This window comes from Rhea pennata, chromosome 5 (genome assembly GCF_028389875.1).
Source record: "Rhea pennata isolate bPtePen1 chromosome 5, bPtePen1.pri, whole genome shotgun sequence".
NCBI classification, from domain to species: Eukaryota; Metazoa; Chordata; class Aves; order Rheiformes; family Rheidae; genus Rhea; species Rhea pennata.
In genome coordinates, this window is record NC_084667.1 from 62,116,842 (window position 1) to 62,138,328 (window position 21,487).

A 21,487-nucleotide genomic window follows, 5' to 3' on the forward strand; every position below is an offset into this window, starting at 1 on the left:
GCAGGGGAGAGAAGGGTGTGGCTAAAACCATCTTTCCTCTGGAGCAGTGTAGCAAAGAAGGAAAATGACATTAGAAAATGCCATATGACAACAGACATTAAGATACCACACACTTTGTCAGAGTCTTGCTACTGTGGTCTTAAAACTAGATAGTTAAAAACAGAATTGAACTGTCACATGCTAATTATCAGTCCTAATTGGCAAATCTAATTATTGCCCATTCTTATACATGCAACAAGAAACGATTACAATCATCTAGGTTCTGCAGTACTCACTTTAAAGTTTCTCACTAGCTAAGTATTTCCTGGGATGAAAGCTGCATACAGAAATATCCAATGATTTATCAAGGTCATTACTGTGACTAGTGACTCCAGACATTTGCATTTTATAAGGCATGCGTTGATTAAAACGCTCCCACAAGCCTACACTGGGCATATTTCTACCATGTGGGTCATGCTTAAAGAAAATCCTTTCAGATAGCCTCCTTCCAAGAGTCAGCTGTTTCCCACTGTTGCACAAAGTCAAGTACTTTGACTTGTCTTACTAACACAGTCACAAATAGGAGGAGGTTATTTTTCCCCTCAGTCACATCTAGCATTCACAGATCTTTTGCCACCTGACTAAATTTGCCACCTCCTTAACATTTTTATCTTTTATGGACTTGCCACATCAATCAGAACAAACAGCCCTTTGATCATTACTGCTTTTCCTCCTAGAATTGGGCTGCATCAGTCAGTGCACAAGAGAGAAATTCTACAAGCAGTTACACGAGAGTTGGGGGAAGCAAGAGAGCACGTGCTAGCTCATGTGCCTTTCAGTTCCCTGCCCCCAGACACAGGATTTTACTTATTACATTAAAAATATGCAAAAGTGCTAGTCACCTGCAAGTTGAAGTCCTGACATTATTGATTCTCAGCTTCCCTTTTTCCCATCACATATTAATAATCTAAAATATAAGTACACTGAAGTAACTCACAGAAAAAGTAAGTGACCACTGCTGTTGACAGAACTACTTAATATGCTTCCAAAACATAGTAAGTCATTACCATTTTCATTTCAGTGCTGAGAAAAGGAAGCACAGGATGTACTTTGCTCAAGGGTATGCAGTCATTCAGCAGTAAAAAAAAAAAAAAGTAAAAAAAAAAAAAAAAAAAAAAAGGGCAGGGAACAGAGATTCTGAATACCCAGTTCTATGAAGTATTCCCTGACCATGCAGACATCTATTGGAAGCAAAAGATGTTTGTTTTTGAAAAGTTTTCTGAAATCAAGCATCTGTTTTTAGGTACATCAGGCCATAAACAAAGAGATTTCATAAATTATCTGACTACAGTATCCTCTTGAAAGTCTGCAGGTTACTATGTACAATGAGGTTTTATATTAAAAGTTACCTCTTCCATGGGGATAACCTGAGAATAGCCACCACCTGCAGCTCCACCTAGAGAGACAATAGTCAAATCATGCAAACAAAGGTGTCCTTAGCCCAGAGTGATATCACATGTATTTTTTTAATGAGTTTTAAGAAGCCACCCACAGCTTAGTTAAAATCCCAGCCCAGCAGTTAGGGACAAGACTGAAGAACGTACCCAAAGTTTTCTTCTTTTAAAGAGATACAACCCTAACTGGGAACTATGCAAAAACTGTAAGAGCAGAAAAAGAAGAATCCATCTCTGACCGCCATCTTTTCCCATTAATTCCAACTGCAAACAACAGAAAAACTCATACCTTTTATACCAAAGGTTGGCCCCTGAGAAGGTTGCCGAACACAGGCAAAGACATTCTGGTGAAGGTGTGCTCCTAAGGCTTGAACGAGACCTACAGTAGTGGTGCTTTTCCCTTCTCCCAGGGGAGTAGGAGTTATTCTGCAGTAAAAAGCACAATGGGCACAATGAAGCCCTTGTGGTGGATAAGACTCAAAACATTTCCAAGGATAACACAGCCACCCGGTAGTGCCGTTAATGCCAACTCAAATTCTGGATTGGTTCAGACTTCAGCTAATTTCCAGTAAATGAAAACTGGAATGAGATTGGCAGATTATTACACAGCTTGCCTCTAAATCAACTTCCTGGTAACTGCTGGACTAGGAAGATTTTGAATACAATCCAGTCTGCCCTTCATAAATCTCACCTGTATAGCAAAACAATGAGTGTCCAGAAGATAACTGCTAAATTATGTTCCCACTATTTGCCACAAGAGATAATTCTATTTCCCAAACAGCTAGATTTTCACATTTGTTAAAACCCAGGGCACCTTGCAATACAGTGGGCAATACACTAGAGGCAATACAGTGACAAGTCATGTTGACAGAATTTGTTTTCACTTTGACACCACGTACACAATGTCTCCTCAGTGAGGAAAGTACCTACCCAGTAACAACAACATATTTGCCGTCTGGCTGGTCCTGCAGCCGTTTGAGAACCGACAGATGCACCTTGGCTTTAGTTTGGCCGTAGAGCTCCACCTCATCAAGGAGCAGGCCAACTTCTTTTGCAACTTGATCAATGGGCTTAGGTATGCAAGATTGCGATATTTCAATATCACTTAAAGGAAGAGAGGAAAGTCAATTCATAAAACAGACTTCTCACAAATTATCTGCTTCTGGCAGGCACAACCCACAAACACCCAATCTATGTTTTACAAGGGAAGCTTCACCCTCTCCTAGCTAAATGAATCAATCCCACCAACATCGGTAGCATTAGAATAGATGTACATTCAAAGCAGTGTGTGTGTGTGTGTGTGTGTGTGTGTGTGTGTGTGTGTGTGTGTGTGTGTGTGTTTTAAACAAAGAATGCCTTTTGGTAGATATCTTTTATGCTCCCTTATGGCACTTCGTATATTTTTAACTGTTCCTTGGGGGCTTTACACCAACAGCTCCTACATCAAGGTGCTATGTTTTTTTTTTTTTATTACGTCAGACTGAAAAGTTCCCAAAACAGTGCCTTGCTACTTGCTGAGTCAGCAATTATATAGCTGGCCCAAATAGTTTTGTGGAAGTCCACGTTTATGCCTTACGATATCCATATGACCTGAGCCTACACTTCTCTGAAGTGCAACATTAATGCAAAATGTTAACACATATCAAAGGAGCACAGCAAGTTAGTTCTGCTCCCTTAGGAAGGCCTTGCAGTGTTTTCTCATACCTCTTTTCAAACTTCAACACCTTAGTTGCATTCTGTGTAAATCAGTCTTGAGAGGATTCACATGGTTCTATGAAACTAAACAGCAGTCCTGCATTGAAGTGGGGCCCAGACAATCCTACCAGACTCCAGGGAGATGAAATCTACCCCAACACATTATTCTCTTGGGTCAGGCCTATAACATAGGCATCATTTTACAAAAGAAAGTAGTTAAGAACAAAACAAAAACAAAACAAGGTGGTTCATTTCCTAAATAAGCCTGCCACCAGTGTTCTCACGGATGCCCTGTATTATACAAAGCTTGAAAATATAAGCCAATACTGTACTGCATGAATACTCCCAGTGGCTTCACTGAAAGCGTTACCTCGGAACAGGCATCTTTAGGGTAAGCTGGTTATACTGGATGTTCCATTTTCCAGGCTGGAACTTCTCCAGAAAACGTTGTGCACTCTCCACTGTGCTCTGAAATGAACATGAGAATATACTATACCAATCACTGCTGCACAAACCATGATGGTTAACACACAGATGCTCAGAACGGATTTCGCCTCCCCTGTCTCTGTCAAAGCACCTTGTGCTTTGATTAAAGTCACTGCTAAAAATCCAGAATAAAGTTTTTCTTGTAATTTTCTTAAAAAGAAAAAATATATATCCTCCAGTGCACTGTATTATTTTTTATCCAGTCTGTGCCAGCAGGCTGTCCTGAGCAAAGCAGGGAACAAGATGGAGCTGGCTTATACTATTACACTCCTCTTTATCCATCATCTTGTGGATAGTTTGGGAACTACACACAAAGCTTTGCAAAACAAGCCATTTTCTTATAGTTTTAAGAGTCAAAAACAAAACACCCCAAACCCCGCTTCTGCCCTAAAGTTCCTTTAGGTACATCATCTCCCTCAGTTAACTCAATCCAAATTGCTTGAATTAGGACTTGGAAATCCTAATTGGTCTAGACCTTTATAAAGCAAGAAGGAAGCACAGTTGTTTTTAGCAGTGTGATAACCATCAGCTGCAACACATCCCAGAGCAAATCCAGAGGGAATGATCAACAGTCTCACAGGCTGTTCACATACCTGCATTAACATGGCCACAGTCATAGGCCCAACGCCACCAGGTACAGGAGTGATGTAGGAAGCTTTTTCCTTTGCTGTATTGTATGCCACATCTCCTACAACTCTCTTCCCACTGGCCTTTGTGCTGTCTGGGGATTTAAGGAAAAAAAGCTATACAAACCACATTTCATCAAAACAACAGAGAAGGCAGCACTGACTGATGCAGAAGTCTTTCCCTCTGTTGGAATAACCAAATCAGAAGCTGAGCCTCCAAAAAGTTACAAAGAAAAAAAATAAACAAAAGCATGAGACAAAGCTGTTATCACTAGACTTTATTCAGAACAGACTTTCAGGGCTCATGCAGCCAGCAGCCCATTAGACACCATTTATCCCCAGGTGAGTTAGATCAGAGGGTCTCTCCCTCCCTGAGGATGCAGGTACTTTCTCAATGGCATATGCCCCATAGGGCAGTTTGGGCAGCTTGAAGAAGATGCCAAAACAAATACAACTTTCTGGTAGCAGAGGGAACAAAACCACAGCCTAAGTCTCAGATCCGTCAAGGTGTAAAAAGCAAATGAGACATACAATAGAGATGTCATCTACACCATCCTCTCACAACTCCTGCTGTATTGCTCTGAAGAAACAGTACAGCTTCCAATTTGAAAGCAATATGAACCAAAGGTCTAGAAGACGTGAGAGAACAAATGTAGTTTGCTTATCCCAAAAACCCAGACTTACGTTTACATTCTTGAGGAAATCCAGGCCTTGTTATTGAATAAAATCACATGCCCTTACAGAAAGGGAAGGCAGAATGTGCTGTGCTTTTCAGTCACTCACTATCTTTCTGATGATGGACCAGTAAATACTGCAGCTCAGAGAGATCAGAGTCTCTTGTCAAAACAAATCTCACAGGCAGCTTAAAAGAGCTCCAGCAGAGTAACCTCTTTTCTCTCTGGTGAAAAAAAATGCCATTGCCTGCTAAGCTATGCAACCTGACAATTCAGAAGCAAATATAGCATTTTTTTTTCCAGTGGTGAACCACTCACTGGTGACGAGGAAAGTTCAGCCATAAGGAGTGAAAGAGAATATTCATTCGTAAACTGGTACTATCATCTAAGGAATTCAAATATTTATTATATTCTGCCAAAAATCAGTAAGTTTTTCTCCTAACGTGATATGTGAATTAAAAGGTCCCCTGGAGTCATCATAAGTGGTGTGGAAAAAAAATGAAGACAGATTTTAATGTTGCTACACCGAAATATTATATTGCATACAGTAAGTGGGTGTTTGAACAGAATATAATCAATAACATACATTTGGTGAGAGAGAGGAATGGAAGAGAAACCAAACTCCTGAACAGCTGATTACAGTAAAACTGAAGAGCAAACAAAAGCAGCTCCCATCAACACTAATTTTTAGCTGCATTGTTACTGACAACCAGCAGTTCGGATGTTTTGCTGCGCTTGCGTTTTAAGCAATGCTTTTTTTTTTTTTTCCCTCTCCTCTCTCTCTAAAGTTCAAAGCTTGAAAAACGTCACAGCTGTTAAGTAGTGTTTCTAGAGCAACTGTCAGCTTTGCTGCTTGAATTGCAGAGCAATCTGGCCTCCCTGCCCAGAGAGCAGTTTAATTAAGGATGCAAAAGGAAAATAATACAATTACATTTACTTCCAGGGATGTCAAGCAAGCTTACCAATCAACCAAGCCAGGAAGACTCCCGTCCTCAGAAGAAGAAAACAAATGATGAATTAGGCACTCCAAACACAAACAACCTGATATGCTATACTGACAATGTGATGAGCACAAGCCAAACAAATAAATAAAAATCCATGCCTCTGCTTCCACACCACATGCCAAGCACTGCTGAGAGAAACTTAAGAGCTATTCAATTATCTTTAAAATATTTTCTTTGAAGCAAGGTGCACATCAATAGTTTCTGACTTTTTTGATTCTCCTCAGTACTCATTGTCCTGCTCTTTTAAAAAGAAACTAGTTACTAAGCATCAGCAACACTGTTCCCAGAGCCTGTGTGTCTTCCTTGGTCCAGTAGGTCCTCTAGCCAGCTAGAACATATGATGGAGGGCATCCAGGGATTTTGGGATCAAAAGAAACAAAGGGCATGGGATAGATAGGTATGATTATCTCCATCTACCTCCAGAGATGGCTGCATGGGGGATGGACTGAATGCAGCTTCTGGACCACAGCTAACAACACACTCAAGTTTGGCAAACCAAGGGCTGGAAATGGCTTCTAACCAAAGTTGTTCCAATTTTCTCCCTCCTGCATACATGCACATGTAACACGTTTCTGGTGGACACGTGATTTCAAGGCCATAAGACTACACACGACTCATCTGCACAACATGAAGCCACTTGCTTGCTGGTAGAGAAAATGGGCTCCTGCTTTTTCTGGACATCAGTGGGAATGGTATTTCATGAGAAATTCAACACAGTCTGATCTTACAGGCCTATGAAACCAGATTGTTTTTCATTACATGGAAATCTAAACAGAACATTAGGTCAAGACTCCATGTCTTTCTAGTTTATCTGGCATTTGAATCACATGGCACAGACCTACACAGGCCAATCTGCTGCTGCTGCTGTCATATCCTAATATTCAAGGTTCCTTGCTGGCTAAGGCTACAAAATCCCATGGCATCAGATGATTCTGAACTGGGTTGCTTCCTTTATCAGAACTCAGAAAGGAACCCTTTGGAGAATGTCATCTCTGGAAACATCCTCTGTCTGCACTCCTCTCCTTTCGTATAGCAGAGCAATTTCTAAAGGCCTGGAATAAGGCATCCTGGACATCTGCTGGACTAGTCCTGGCTCTCCAATAGCAGCAGTAGGGAGAGAAAGGTAAATACAATCCAATTTGAGAAGTGAACATGACTCATTTGTCTGCTCCAGGCTTAATGTTTCAAGAGGTCCTCTCTCTGTCTATCCAGAGAGAACATGAGAAGTTCTGTTCAGCTGTAACACACACTTATGCAAAGCCAGACATAACCAAACTGGAACTGTCTACTTTAGCTTCCAAACTGAGAGCATACAAGCCAGCGCCCATTCAAAAGTAAAAACAGCTGCATTTGCTGCTGCTATGGAGCTATAACTTTTCTAGCTGCAACTTTGCAAGTCTGCATGAGGCTACTTTATGTGGACATGCCAAATCAGATCATCAGCACCAGCAGGATCACCTCTACAGGGACTCCCATTGCAAAGACAGGCACATCCAGAAATCTCCTTGTCCTCCAGCTGCAAATCCCATCTACACACATCCAGCTACAGTAAAGTGTAAGGCAGCTATGCTATTTTCTCCCCCCTCTGCATTCAAAGCACAGTCACAGCAAGTGGTAACATTCTTTCTATATAGTGTTGTACTTGGAGAAGCTAGCAAACTTGCTGCCATTCTCCTTGTGTCATTGTAAATCCCATAATTCTGGCATTGGCTTCCCAACGGATACCACCGAAAACTCTTTTGCAACCTATCAGAAAGGAAAAAGGGGCTAGATAAACTCAGCAGCTTCAGAAAAACCACAGAAAAGTCAGTAGCAATTGTCATTTTAAAATCTGACAATTTCCATGGTACATTCTCAGACCACGACCACTGAGTCTCACCATGCCACAGGCATGCTGGCATGTAACACTGACTGGGCTAGCTACACAAGAAGCTCAAATCTTAGAGCATTGCCCGAGGCAAGGGACTCGCAAGAAAGCAGGGATGTGTCCTCAAAGATGCAGTTCACATCAGGCCTGAAACAATGGTCATACCAAAATGTCAGAAACACAATGGTAGTTTTATTTGCAACATGTTAGTGAGGGAGGACCCATTCCACCCTGCTTTGCGCAAATCAGAGGTGGCCCTGCGGTTTTTGGCAAGTTGCCTAAGTTTGGGTAGGCTGGTACAAATATATCAAGCAACAAACAGCAACAGCAGATGACTTCTTTTTTAATTTTAATTAGGCAGAGGACTAATGTTTTTAAATGCAACTCAAATGTCATCTTTGAAGAACGAGACTGCTGAGCAGTACAAGAGAAATTTCTTTACGTTCCGTTAAATAATGGTAACAAAGTGACTGATTAATTATGAAAACTACCTTTTAAAAGTCTTGTGGGTGTAGCAGAGAGATAGCTGGATGGTGACTAATTTTCCATATCATTCAACATCTGTAATTTGGATTTAAAATGAGGTGGAAACAGAAATTGCCAGACTGTCTCCTCCTTCTTCACAAGCAAAAAGTAGCTAAGTGAAACCCTACCCCAAAATCCATTATGTTCAAATACTGCATTCTAAGCCACAGCCACTGTCACCAGTACTCTTGCAGAAGCTGTTTTGTCTCAAGACAACAGCCATTCAAGCCTAAGAAGTTAAAGTGTGGTTCAACAGATCCACAGCTGCTTTAGGAGACTGTATGCCATGTACGCGTTTCATAGAGAACAGCTTGATTAGATCTAACTGTGCAAACTAGTGACAGCAAAACTCCATGCTTACAAGTGACAACAGCAGCACAACTGTGCAGTTGTGGCAAATTATTTATGGATACTCTGTTGTAATATTTCACTGGTCTCCGCTTTGTCCTACAGATCATCAGCCACACTGAAGGTGGAAACAAAACTGCTGCTGATTTGCTTCAGAACAGTAGTTCAGACCAATCTTTTTAAATTTTTTAAAAATATTATGGGATCTTCAGGGGTTGCCATCATTACCTTAGCAGAGACTTAAGAGAATAAAAGTCCATGTGGAAGAAACACCAAGGAAATAGTATCCATGTACTCAGCAACTGCATTTATATACAAATAAACAAATCTCCACTCTTTATAAATTATCCACGCACCTGGCACATGGTTGATTCCACAGTCAATTACGATTGCACCAGGTTTGATCCATTCACCTTTTACCATTTCAGCTTTACCAGCTGCAACCACCAGGATATCAGCTTTAGCAACCTATAAAAAAGCCAAATAAAACAACTCTGTATCACATAAGCTGTGGAGAAAAGCAGGGCTGCTCCAGCAGCAGCTCAGATCAGCTTAAATTGCAGTGAAACTGTGGACTCACTAATTGTCATTGGAGGAATGGAGTGGCATTGCCAGCAATTAAAAGTAGCTAGCAGTTCCTTGGCAAGGACAAGTTCCCACAGCCAGAAATTACAGCCTGTACTCCTACCCTGAACTGTTGCTAGTCAACACTTCAGAACCTCCTATGAACTCTTTCATGATTCTTAAGTGGATCACACACATTATTTCTAGATTTCTAGATAAAAATGAAACTGCTCTCCATATTCTAATCTTCCTCTCTTCCACTCTCCCTGCATGTTGAGCTGCTCTTTTCAGTACCAGAAATACATACGGCACTCATCTCACAGCTGCCAAGAACAACCTCTGCACAGAACTCTAAGCTGTGCTTTACTTGCAGCAGCACTGTCTTTTGTTTTTTATGTTCAAGACTGCAAAACATGCAACTCCAGGGAAAGCCAATTGTAATTCAGCAGCAATATTTGTTTAGACAATACTTAGCAAGTTTGACAGATCTGGCCACGAAGCCGCTATTAGAAAGACTAGAGCTCATTGTCACTTCTTGGGCTGCTTCATTCATGTTTGTTTAGGAAGCTGCTATCCCATCAATTTTTTTTTCTTTTAATATGTGTAAAAGGAGATACGTTACTTCTAAGATTTTGTTAAGAATTAGCACTTCAATTGTTAATCAACTTAATGATATCCTGACTGAACAGCAACTCTATCGCATGAAGCTTTGCAGCATTTCTGATCTGCCTTGTGAGTTATATTCAAATCCACCTACCTCCTTTCTGGCTTTAAATACTTGCCTACAGAGCCTGGCAGTTTTGATTGCTCAACAAAATCCAAGTAGGTGGCAGCACAGCAACACATGCTATTTCTGTCATTCTCACCGCTAAAGAAGAAAACAGTACCAACTCCTAGTCATAGAAAAAGACCTGAAGGAAATTTGGAGAAGGCTATTTGGTCCAGTATTTCTCAGCCACTAAAGCAAAAGGCCACCTGCCCCCCCCCCCTTTTGGGGGAGGGAGTGGGGGGTGGGGGTGGAAACAGGGGACATATTATATTTTGTAGGCCACTACTGGAGATTAGGAAGGGATGATTAAACTCTCAGCACTTGCCCATATAAAACAGAAGTAATTTTATTACTACAATTACAACCTTCCAATTAAGCACCAACAATAAATCAGGACCCCTTGTTGCCAATAATCCCCAAGACACAGCCATCTACACCAAACAGACTTAAAATAAAGGCCAATTAAAAATTTAAATACTGCTCCCAAGTAAGCATTTTCTCTTGCATGAACGTAAGAGTTCCTGTAGTACAGACTGCTTCTGGTTTGAGTGCTTATGCATGAGAATGTGATGCATGCACACATCCCACCTTCAGTGTTTAACTAATGGAAGTCTGAGTCAGCACACAGTGTAAGTCTTGCTTCAACTCAGCATTAACCCTACTGCAGCATAAGCAATCATACAACCATGCAATAAACAGGACTGGAGAACTGTTTCAGATGAAAAACAGCCCAGGTCCAGCTACTTAGACAACACAGGGTAGTAATCTGCAGTTAGTAGCACTGCCTTGCAGCAGCTAAAACTGTAGCCTAACACATCCATCCTGTCCTTACCTCCTCAGCCAGCATCAAGGTCTTCGAATGGCAAGTGGTTACTGTTGCGTGATTCCAGAGCAGCAGGTCATGCATGGGAGCCCCAACAATCTTACTGCGGCCAATCACTACGGCTCTTTTCCCTGCCACTTGGATGCCTGTATCACAGAAAGTCAGTATTATGATAAAAGTAAAAATAGGTCAGTACGCATTCCAGCACCAACAAATTCAAATAGGCCTGGAGCTTTTGGTCAGTTGAAATCTGGCTTTGTTACCTCAGGATATTATTTTTCTCCTGGGCTGTGTGTGATAAGAGCTTTGAGAGTTGGGAGGGATGAAGGAAGAACAGTTTTAAAACCAGTTCTTTTCCTATCTGGAATAAACAGAGATGAAATGGAGCATCTCAACAAAAGCTGCCATGCAATAAACAAAGGCATCAATGTACCCTGCAATGTGCACAACTTCTCACTGAAGACTAGCATTCTCATGAATAAATAAAACATCCATACCTGTCTGCCTGATAAGTTCCATGCATCCTTTCGGTGTACAGGGAATAAAACAGTCTCCAAGGTCCCCTCTGGAAAGCTTCCCAGCATTGATGCTACTTAAGCTGTATGTTGAAAGAAAAAAGCACAAATAAAATTCCCAGCCTCATGATCACATAGCTTCCAAAATACCAATATTTATGTTAATCTACTTTTAAAATGTTTTAATTTGATTCAGAATTCAGAGGTCATGCAAAATTTTTTTAAATTCATCCTAGAGTAGCTTCATGCTCTCTGCCTTGTAGTGGTGAAGTCAGCTTACCCATCTACATCCTTCTCAGGTGCAACAGCATTGGTTATTTTCTCTGTATTGATGGGTTTATCAGAGTCGAGTGGTAGCTGCACTATAAAACCATGAACAGCAGGGTCTCCATTTAGAGAAGCAATGCACTTGAGCACCTACAACAAGGAAAGACCAAAAACCTAATGGACAATAGACTAAAATAAGTCTAAGGCAAGGGAAAAAACACACAATCCTCTTAACTAAGAGATACATTCAGTGTGTTTAGTTTCTCCATTCAAGAGTATAAATGACTTGTATTTGTTTCTTTTAAAAAAGTATACCTGTTAAGGTCTCTTAAAACAAACAAACAAACAAAAAAACCCAAATCCAACTGATTCCAGGTTTTGTTGTAAGTTAGAATTTTAGGACAAGAAATATTTTTTATAAAATCAGAGCGCAAAGATAAAGTTCATCTTTTTAGCTCAAAACCAAAATGAAGTATTCTTCATTACTATGTCACTTACGTCAGCTTCTGTTGCTGTATTTGGTAGTTTTATGTGATTGGCACTGATCCCAATCTGCAAATAAGAATACCCACAAGTTATGTGATTTCTGAACTGACAAGAGGGACTGACCTAGACATCGTCTCACTCCAGCCCACCCTAAGGTGCACTGTCTCATATTTCCCAGGTCTATCTCCATTTTCCGTGGCTATATTCCTATCATTTGAAAATACCATCAATGAAAGTAGATGAAAGATTAGAGCTTTGCCTAGATAGACTGGTCTGTATCTCTACTGTCCCATTCAACTTCTGGAATAAACATCATCCTGTTGGCTTAAGAGCATACTGCTCTCCAAGGCCAGCAGAGGAGATGCCAGCTATCCTCTAAGGAAACAGGGACTCATCTATGTTTCCAGTTGTGCTGTAGGATGTAATGTACCATTCAGCAATTGATGCAAGGCAAATGCAAGTACACATCAAAAAGGTATGTAGGGAAGATAAGCGCATGGCCATGCGTCAGGATAGACAAAATGGCAACACTTCAGGCATGTGGAATTTAAGAGCTGATTATACCAAACGTTGCACCAACCACATTGTTCTTATTGGAACAGAACTCATGACTAAGTCTCAGGTTACACATCTATACTCTTTCCTTATAACAAAGGATTCAGTTTTCTGAATTTCAGATTTCTGATACAGATAGAGCTTAAATAAAGCTATTCGACTATCAAGCTTTTTTTCCATGTTCAGACTGGGCCAGCCATAGGAGGGTTAAAGAGCCTGGGAATTACCTCAGCAGCAGCTTTCAGCTTCATATTAATGTAGAGGTTCGAATCATCCCGATTTCCAACCTAAGGTTGAAAAAGACAATTGAGTCACACTACACAGTAGTGACCCAGTCACAGGCTTCCTTTGTCTGAGCTACATCAAGGAGACAGGGGTATTCTTGAAACACTGTAAAACACACTGATACAGGCTTTAGACGATCAAGCTAACAAAGAAGTGTCCTTTCAGGTAAAAGGCACCGAAAGAGAGGCTATCTGATCTCCCAAATGAACAGCATTTACAGCTGTTCAAAATCCTTAGAAACAGAGGCTTTCCAAAGCAGGAAAAAAACTGCTTGCCATCTTTTCTGAGAGGTTTAAATGTCCAGTTAATTAACATGATCAGCAGGTGCTTGTAACATCCAATTATCTGGTTAAGATGTTCTGAAAACTTGGGCCTCTTTGATACCCAGGAATTTAGAAATTAGATACCTAAGAAAAACAAAACAAGAACAAAGCTACGCACAAAATACTTCAAAAGAAAACAGCAAGTAGAACCAAAGCCTGTAGTTTTTGGTAGTATTGGGTGATTATAATACCATCACATTTCAAAAGACTACTCGAATTATCTGGTATATTTTGTCAAAGGTAATACTCCTTGTAACCACAAGGAAATGAAAGACAAAAGGGAAAAACTTCATAAACGTACACTTGAAACCTAGTTCCCTCATACTTGGTAGCTATTCCTAGTCCCCATACAAATTACAAGCTGCAGAGGTGACTACATTGCCTTAACACTCAGCATGCACTGGTTCTTCCCTATGCAAAGGGGCTGTTTCCACTTTAGAGTCTGCTGTGTTTAAGAAAGAGTATACTTCATACAAGACAGAAAAAATGATAAATAGAGATAGCAGCAGGAGATGTCAAGTAAAAGATCGTTTATACTGTGCAAAAGAGGGAATATGCTTGACTACAGGACAAAATCCTAGATTAGCTGACCTATTCTCTCAGCTCTGAGAGCATCTGTCACATCCCAAGAAAAGGAAAGGTAAGTGTATGTGGTGCTATGTATCAAGAACAGCTAATTCTTCTGATTTAGATAGCTGAAAAATACATAGATGAGAATATCAGTATCAGGAGATAAGCCTCCCCAACCACAGACTGTTAGCTTGAGAAAGAGCTTTGGCTTGAAGAGCCAAATAGCAAATAGTTCACAAAAGACTAATTACTCTGAGATACCCATCATTGATAAGAACCCAGACCAATCAAAAAGAGACCTCAGTAACACTACCAGGAAGGCAGTAATTTATGAAGACAGTTTCTAGGGTCAGCAGTTCAGCAAATTCCACCAAAGCATCCCTTACTACACTTTAAATAAAAGACTTTCCCCCTTCCTTCCATCCAACTGAAGACAAGACATCTGTAGAGCTGATCTCCTTGAAGCTAATGGAAAAACAAAACCAAGAAGGAAAGTACTAAATTTGTTGCTGGCATTGAAGCGGAGTGTTTTCTTTGTACACCATAGTGGTCTGAGCACTGGAATACAGAGAAAGACACCAAGAGCTTTCCAGGAGCCCAAAATAGTAAATAAGAACAGAAGCCACTTCTGCAGTCTCTTTCGACCCATCAGTTCTCTGTGGCCACACAGTTCTTTCCTGCTACATGACACTTGCTACTGCTAGTCAGCTTCTGAACTAAACAGCTGACCAAAAAGCTTCCATTATTCACACTTGTAAGGAAAAAAAAATCCACTTAACTTCTGTCAAACACAAATCCTGCACTGACAAGAGTGTTTTTTTTCTCCCCCACAAGCATTTCTGCATAGATGCTAGCATTTAATCAAATTTATGACAAATATCAAATCCAGCAATGGGATTTTGGTTCATCATTGCACTCATACTCTTCTTGGCCCAGGCTTTTTTTTTTTTTTCTCCATGTTCTCATATAACAGCAGACCAAATGTCTTAATAAACCTCCCAACTCTAAGATTTCCAGTATAAACATGTTTCAGAGCTGATAGACTTTGGGGCTTACACAAATGCAAAGACTTGGAATAGACTCTACTAGCACTGCTTCCTGTTCATACGCAAGAATTTTCATCATTTCACAAGCACAGCAGTCCAAACAGAGAATGAGAAATGTCAGAGGGGAGAAGAAAGAAGGAAAAAAAAAAAGGAAAAGATTGTTTCCGGGCCCCAGTAACTGGCAAAAAGACATCAGAGCTGTGTTAACATCCGACAGGGAATTCAGCACTTTTGTTCATTATAAAGCATTGCCATTTTGCAAAGCAATTTTGGTGAAGCTGATCAGCTGCCCACTTACTGCTGTGAAGTGGCACAGATACTCAGTATTTATTGAAGAAAACAATACCTGTAGAATTGCGAGTCCTGGTCTGAAGCCAGGGAATTTCTCCTTTATCTCAGCAACTTGCTTCTTTAGTCTCTCTCTCACTTGTCTGAAGAGTGGGGAGAAAAAAACAAAACAAAACCAATGTAGAAGTTAGCCAAGGGTCTGAATTCTCATACAATGGTAAATCAGGAGTTGAAGAGTCTACATATGGGCAGACTGGTAAATGCACGCTTATGCCTTGAGTATACAAGTCTCAGAGATCCCCAAATAAGACGAGTGTCCATAAATCAAAGACACTTTCAAGTATCATCCAAACCATTCTTTATGGAAATTCCTGGGACTTGAAACTCTACTCAAGAGTGAATCCCCTTTCTGTACACACTGTATCAAGTCCACCCATCTGCCACAGGCACCAGTCACAAGGTTGCCTATATGCTGTCCTGGCAAAGGGACAACCTACAATGGCAAAACTCTAGAAAAAGGCTAAATAAGAGGTCCCCAAGGATACAACATTGCTACATTTGGCCAATACTATTGGTTTCCATTTTCTGTCTGCTTGGTTTAACTTTGCTGTGATGTGTTGCAGTCCCACAGTCACTCTCCTGCCTCCAGTCTGCTTCTGCACTTGCCAGCATGCATGCAGGACAACATCCCTACCCGAGTGCTTCCAAACATAGACAAGATCTTTCCATGTGAACATAGGGAGAATGGGGGAGAAAATGGATCAGTGATCAGTGAACTAAACCTCGGTACAAAGCTCAAGTTAACCCTTCAGTGAAGACATGTAAAGATGAACTTATTAAAATACATCTTCAAAATAGGAGCACAAGAGAATTCACTGATTAACTGATGGTCTCCTTGTGCTCATCTACCCTCAAAACAGTAACCACAAGGTCTGCCACTCCTCAAGTTGAACTAGACTTTCTAGACTGAAGAAGATGCTGTTGGCGCCAGCTGATTAAAAGTGCAGCAGGAATACTGGAACAGAGGAGGTAGTTGATTCTACCTGGGATACTGCAGTTCCTGCCATTTAGGGGAAATCCAGAGTAACAACTAGCCAAGCCAGACAACTCTATCCTGCAACTATAAGCTCCAAATCAGAGATGCTAGAGGCAAGATGAAAAGGAACTGATAACAGCAGGCTGCTCTGCTGCAACCCAGCTGCACTGTTGCCAGGGGACCATGTCAGCTGGCCAAGCTGGAAGCAGCCAGGAGGCTGCCCTCCCTCACCTCTCAGGGGAACCACCCTGCCGTCTGCTGGCCCATGCTGCAGCCCAAATCACACATCTCTCCTGCTGCATCCAAAATCACAGTCAGAGCCCAGTTGCATCTGACGTGCTGGTTCAGAGTATTTACAGGTGCCTGCTTCTAACCTAGCTGTTCAAATCTCTTCTCTTAACAAGAAGTTTTGGTAAAAGAGATTGTTCTTCATCTTATTTCAGAAATAGTTCCTAGAACTCATTTAGCTGTCACCTCTGTAAGACTTGACTTTCAATGACACCGATTTTTGAACTCATTAGCCTTGTCCTACTAGTTCTTCATGCTGAAGTGGCAAAAGATCATCTGTTGGGCAGCAAAAGAAGCTCTTTGCCATTCAGCTGCAAGACCCTAGAGGCACTAACACTACAGCCGCTGACATGATACGGCCAAAATAATGACACAGCCATTGCAGGCAATATCAGAAACCCACTGTGCGCAGCCTCTGAGCAGGTGCTGTGGGCCAGCTCTTTGAGGGACTTATATCCAAGAACAGCCACTGGTAACTGCATGCAGTGGAGGCAATGAGGCAAACAGCACTGCCCTGTGACCTGCAAACAAGAAAAAATGCAAACAGACATCAAATGTATCATGATTCACAATGTAATAAAGCTCTCACAAGGAACAGTCACCTGGAAAGAGTCTCAGATCTGGGTTTTACTTTTAATTTGGTCTCCTCTGTGCAGAAGCAATAGTTTAACTTAATGGTCTGGTTTCCTTTCTCTCCTCTGTGAAGCAAGGCTGTGATATGCTTTCACCTCCAGCAGCCATGACTGCTCACCTATTATATTACAGTCATTTTCTGTAATTAGGCACTAGCTCATTTCTCCTTCAGCTAAAGAAGAAGGGTAATAAACACAAGAAAAAGTGGTGCTGGCAGTGTTGATTTGGTTTCAGAGCCTTGAAGAGAGAAATTACTCGTTAGATGGCCACCTAGTGTTAATTAACTACCACTGCTTTCTAGTTACAAGAAGGGCCAAAGATAGAGGTTTTGAAGAAAATTCAGTTAAAAAAAGAAAAAAAAATCCTTATTTTTAACTCTGCAGTTATAAATACATTACAAAACAATATTTGTAAGCCAGCAGCTATTTAGTGATAGTTTGCAAAACAAGATTATGCCTAGTAAGTCTTCACAAAGAATTCATGTCGATAAATTATTAATGGCATTTCTATTATCAATACAAAACACTTCTACTTTTCAAACAGAAATCTGCAGTTCATTGCACATGGTGGTTCCTCCAAAAGCCTTCCCTCTGACACTAAGCCCCCCCCCTGTGTGCATACGTTGCTTCACAAACAAGCTCATGCTGCAAACAAGGGTCCAGGGTCCATCCAGGTTAAGGACAGCACACGACTCTGAGCATACAAGGAAAAAGTCAGCTCCAAAGTTAAAGAATCCATTGGCCCTTTTCTCCCTAAACTGCAGCAGTGAGCTGAATTTCATTTTATCAAGTGAATTTCCCAGCACAGGACAGATTACCTTCCTCCAGCTCTGCTCTAAGTGGAGGGAGGAACACAGCTCCCATCCCTGTACCTCTGCAGACAGACCCTGCTGCCATTCCTGGGGGCTTCTGTACGTGCAATAGCTTGGATGGTTAGGGTGTGAGCACCCCCCCCCCCCAAACTGAAGACAACACCAGGCTGTCCCATCTGTGTATAAGTCCAGGGCCTGTGCGAATATTGTTAAACAGATGAGCGAGTCAATGTTTCCCTTGGAGACAGTGATGCTCCAGAAGATGTCTGTCTCCCAAGAGGAGGGTTTGGCTTCCTCTCCTGCATCACAATCTTCAACAAAGGTTTCAGAGGTAGTTCAGGTGTTTCTTTTGCAGCCTCCCACCCTGACAGGGCACACGCTTCTTTCTCAGACACAAATCTCACTATTACAACCCAGACATTTATCAACTCTAGATTACAGTCTCTATCAGAGCACTTCAGGTTAAAACTTGACAACTCTGCCCTTTCAGGTGGCAGAGACTGACCTCCCAGTTTGCTACAAAACACCAAACTTGGCAGCGCATGCATCAGAAGGGGTCCTGCTGCAGCCCTCCAGAAACAGCTGTATAAAGCTGAGGGTATTTCCTAGGTCCTCCACCACCTTGGTCACGGCTGCTGACCCTCAGACACACACTTGTATTTGGGAAACAATACCACTTGTGCCACAGTGAGGGGAAGATGAAGCATACAGTTTGGTTTACTAATGTCCTCACCCAGGTCTCTGCAATCTGTAGCCTTCTGAGCACCAAACCATTAGTTTGAGAGCGCAGTGAGAGTTCCTCACTTCACCAGGCCACATCCTCCTAAAGTACACGCTCGGTGGCATCTGTTGCAGGTTCTCTCTTGTGTTCCTGTGGCTATGCCTCCTTACAGCCTGCAGCACTGCCCCTACTCGCTTTTTTGCCCCCAGGAAAGACAAGCTTCCCTTTCTCCAAACAAACATGGCAGGATGTCCTAAATAGCACGACAACTGCTTAAATTTCAAATACTGCAAAGAATCTATAACAAGCACTATTACTCTTCCCATGGTGCAAACCAGTGTGCCACAAACCAGCTTGCTGTGAGCTCAAAGAACAGAGAAAAATCTGGATCAACAGACTCTGTAACTCAAGACCAGTTCCCAGGAACGTCTTATCAGGGTAGGAGATTCACAGGTCAGCTGCCCCAGAGTGGTGCTGGAATGGAAATGCCTTAGGAAAGTTTTACCCAATTGCTGCTGGGTAATCAATAGCTCCATTTGAGGGGAAGACACTGCTCAGATGACTGAGCTGGAAGCAGCTGACAAGTCTCCTGATCTCATCTCAGGTACCACCACCACTGCATGACCCTGGTGCACTGTCATTATCTCACAGGAGAAGTATCTGCTTCTTTCTACAACTCTTTCACTCCCAAAGATTTAAACCACTCTTTTGGTTGTGTCAGCTCAAATACTTACACAGACACTCCTTAGGCTAGGAAAACAGATGAAGATGCCTTTTTTTTTTTTAATGGAGGTTTTTACATCACGTCCAGAACATTTGGCCAGGAAAGGCCACAAAACAGCTGACCTGAGGAAACAATAATTCATAGGGGTAGGGATGGAAAGCATATAAGGAACCCCTCAAATGTGGCTGGCTGCCAAAAGAACACTAGAGTTTAAGAATTCTTGTAAAGCAGAGTCTTTAACACTTACACAAAAGGGTTTGCCCCAAACCTGTTACTGTCTCTGATGGTGGACACCCCCGCTGCAACACAAGTAACACCAATAGGACCGCATCCCAAAAAGGCTACAAGATACAGCATCCAACAATTTTATCACTGCACAAGGATAACAGAAATAGATAAGGACTCAAATCATGTTTGTGTGGCTGCAAACAGTACTTAGGTCTTATATACAACGGTCTTTATTAGCAAAGATTGGTAGTAAGATTTTCTTCTTTCCATAGGCAGTCCCTTACATACGCTTTCCCCCTAAAGACTCACCCTATCCATGTAGTTTGCTGCTGATGTACAGAGATCACAGCACTGGGGCCAGCCGCCCATTAAGAGTTTTTTGTTTGTTTATTCATTTTTTAAGCTTGTAACCTCTTTCAAATAGGGTCCTTTTTTTATTTTGTGTTTGTACAGCAACTGACACAATGGGTTCTTACTCTTATCTGGGGCTGCTCAATAGCATGTGACTGTACTGGACCGTGCAATTCACATTAGCTTATTAAATCCAGTATGGTATCTTTAGTGTATGCCTGAAACCTTCTAGGTAGAATCTGATAAACCAGATTTAACAGACATGGGAGATTTTTTTCAGTTCACACTAGGCTTAGCTTGAGTTTCCAAAGCAGTGCCATAGAACTGTTGAGTCCCAGTCTGAAAAACTAAGGAGTTCTCTTTTTACCTCCCAGTATATTTTTAGCCTGATCATCACTGCTTCCAGTACTTTAATCTCAAAGCACTAGGTGACCTATCCCTAGGGGCTCAGTGGGATGTTCAGAGTTCTCCCTGCCATCACAATTTATCAACCACTAATCCAGGCAAGGATTGCTGCTCTGCTCCTGGTGCTATTCACCAATATAAGTCAAACCTAGGACTTTCAGAGTGGATGGGGCATTTTCTAAATCTAGGCTACTTTGGGGGAAATGACTGAACACACTGCTTACTGTAGCAGAGGTAAGCTTCAAGAAAGAGCTACTCCAATGGTTTGCCCTGAGCATCTACTTCAGATACAGAAGCAGAGAAGTTTTATTGTAAGGAAAAAAAAAAAAAAAAGGTTGAGCAGGTTGAGCATACATTTCCTCTAAACCCTCCACATTCTGTATGCTTAACGCACTGTCCTTCTGACTTAGACTAATCCACTATTTACTGTATCGTTACACAATAACTCACCTTTTGCAACTCATTTTCTTGTAAGAAAAACTGTACTTGCAGCAAAATATAAGGCTGAATTACTAAAAAGCTATTCAGAGCTAATGATCCAGCTCTCAGTATCTTTCACCAACTGTTCACGTATTAGAATCTGTTTCTACTGAAAGAAATGGCCTTAGCAAAAGAAGCATTAACTTAACATCAGAATCTTACACACACACACACAGCAGTGCCTGCTGTCCTATATGCTGTTCTCCCCATGTAGTAGCATGCATAGCATACAACTACACTTCATTCTCACAGATAATGCTTAAAAAAACCCACTACTGAATACGACTATTTTCTTGTGTACCTTTTCTGAGCCTTTCAAGACTTTCTATGTACAAACTAGCCTTATCTTCTCAGCAAGTTTTGCTCTTTGATAGGGATCTGCTGCACAGGAACAAGAAAGCACTCTGCTTCTCTCTCTCTCTGTCATACACACACACAATTTTTTCCCTCTCCTTAAATATGTTTCACAAAAATAAGTATGTCACTATATCTGATTCCCCCTCCCCAATAACTGACATGACTCTGAATTAGGAACTTCCTTCACATCTCTTTGGAGAAGAGGTGCCTGGTAGCAGAAGAAAGTTCAAAATACTTACAAGTTTTCATTTAAAACACACACCGAAACTTAGAATTTTGCACCTGGAACACTACTGATAGATTC

At 41.4% G+C, this 21,487-nt stretch overlaps 1 protein-coding gene across 2 annotated transcripts in view; it reads right to left on the reverse strand.

Annotated features, from left to right (window-relative positions):
* Positions 1 to 21,487, reverse strand: part of MTHFD1 (methylenetetrahydrofolate dehydrogenase, cyclohydrolase and formyltetrahydrofolate synthetase 1) — a 45,089-nt gene that overhangs the window by 21,447 nt on the left and 2,155 nt on the right. The window contains exons 2-13 of one of the 2 annotated variants that reach the window (XM_062575963.1): positions 15,208 to 15,292; positions 12,865 to 12,924; positions 12,095 to 12,148; positions 11,610 to 11,746; positions 11,312 to 11,412; positions 10,824 to 10,960; positions 9,015 to 9,126; positions 4,208 to 4,335; positions 3,499 to 3,596; positions 2,364 to 2,537; positions 1,723 to 1,859; positions 1,389 to 1,435 (exon numbers count right to left, since the gene is read on the reverse strand). In XM_062575963.1, the coding sequence (XP_062431947.1) occupies positions 1,389 to 1,435; positions 1,723 to 1,859; positions 2,364 to 2,537; positions 3,499 to 3,596; positions 4,208 to 4,335; positions 9,015 to 9,126; positions 10,824 to 10,960; positions 11,312 to 11,412; positions 11,610 to 11,746; positions 12,095 to 12,148; positions 12,865 to 12,924; positions 15,208 to 15,292 (1,270 nt within the window). The remainder of the gene's footprint in view (positions 1 to 1,388; positions 1,436 to 1,722; positions 1,860 to 2,363; positions 2,538 to 3,498; positions 3,597 to 4,207; positions 4,336 to 9,014; positions 9,127 to 10,823; positions 10,961 to 11,311; positions 11,413 to 11,609; positions 11,747 to 12,094; positions 12,149 to 12,864; positions 12,925 to 15,207; positions 15,293 to 21,487) is intronic. The other variant, XM_062575964.1, reaches the window with a different exon arrangement.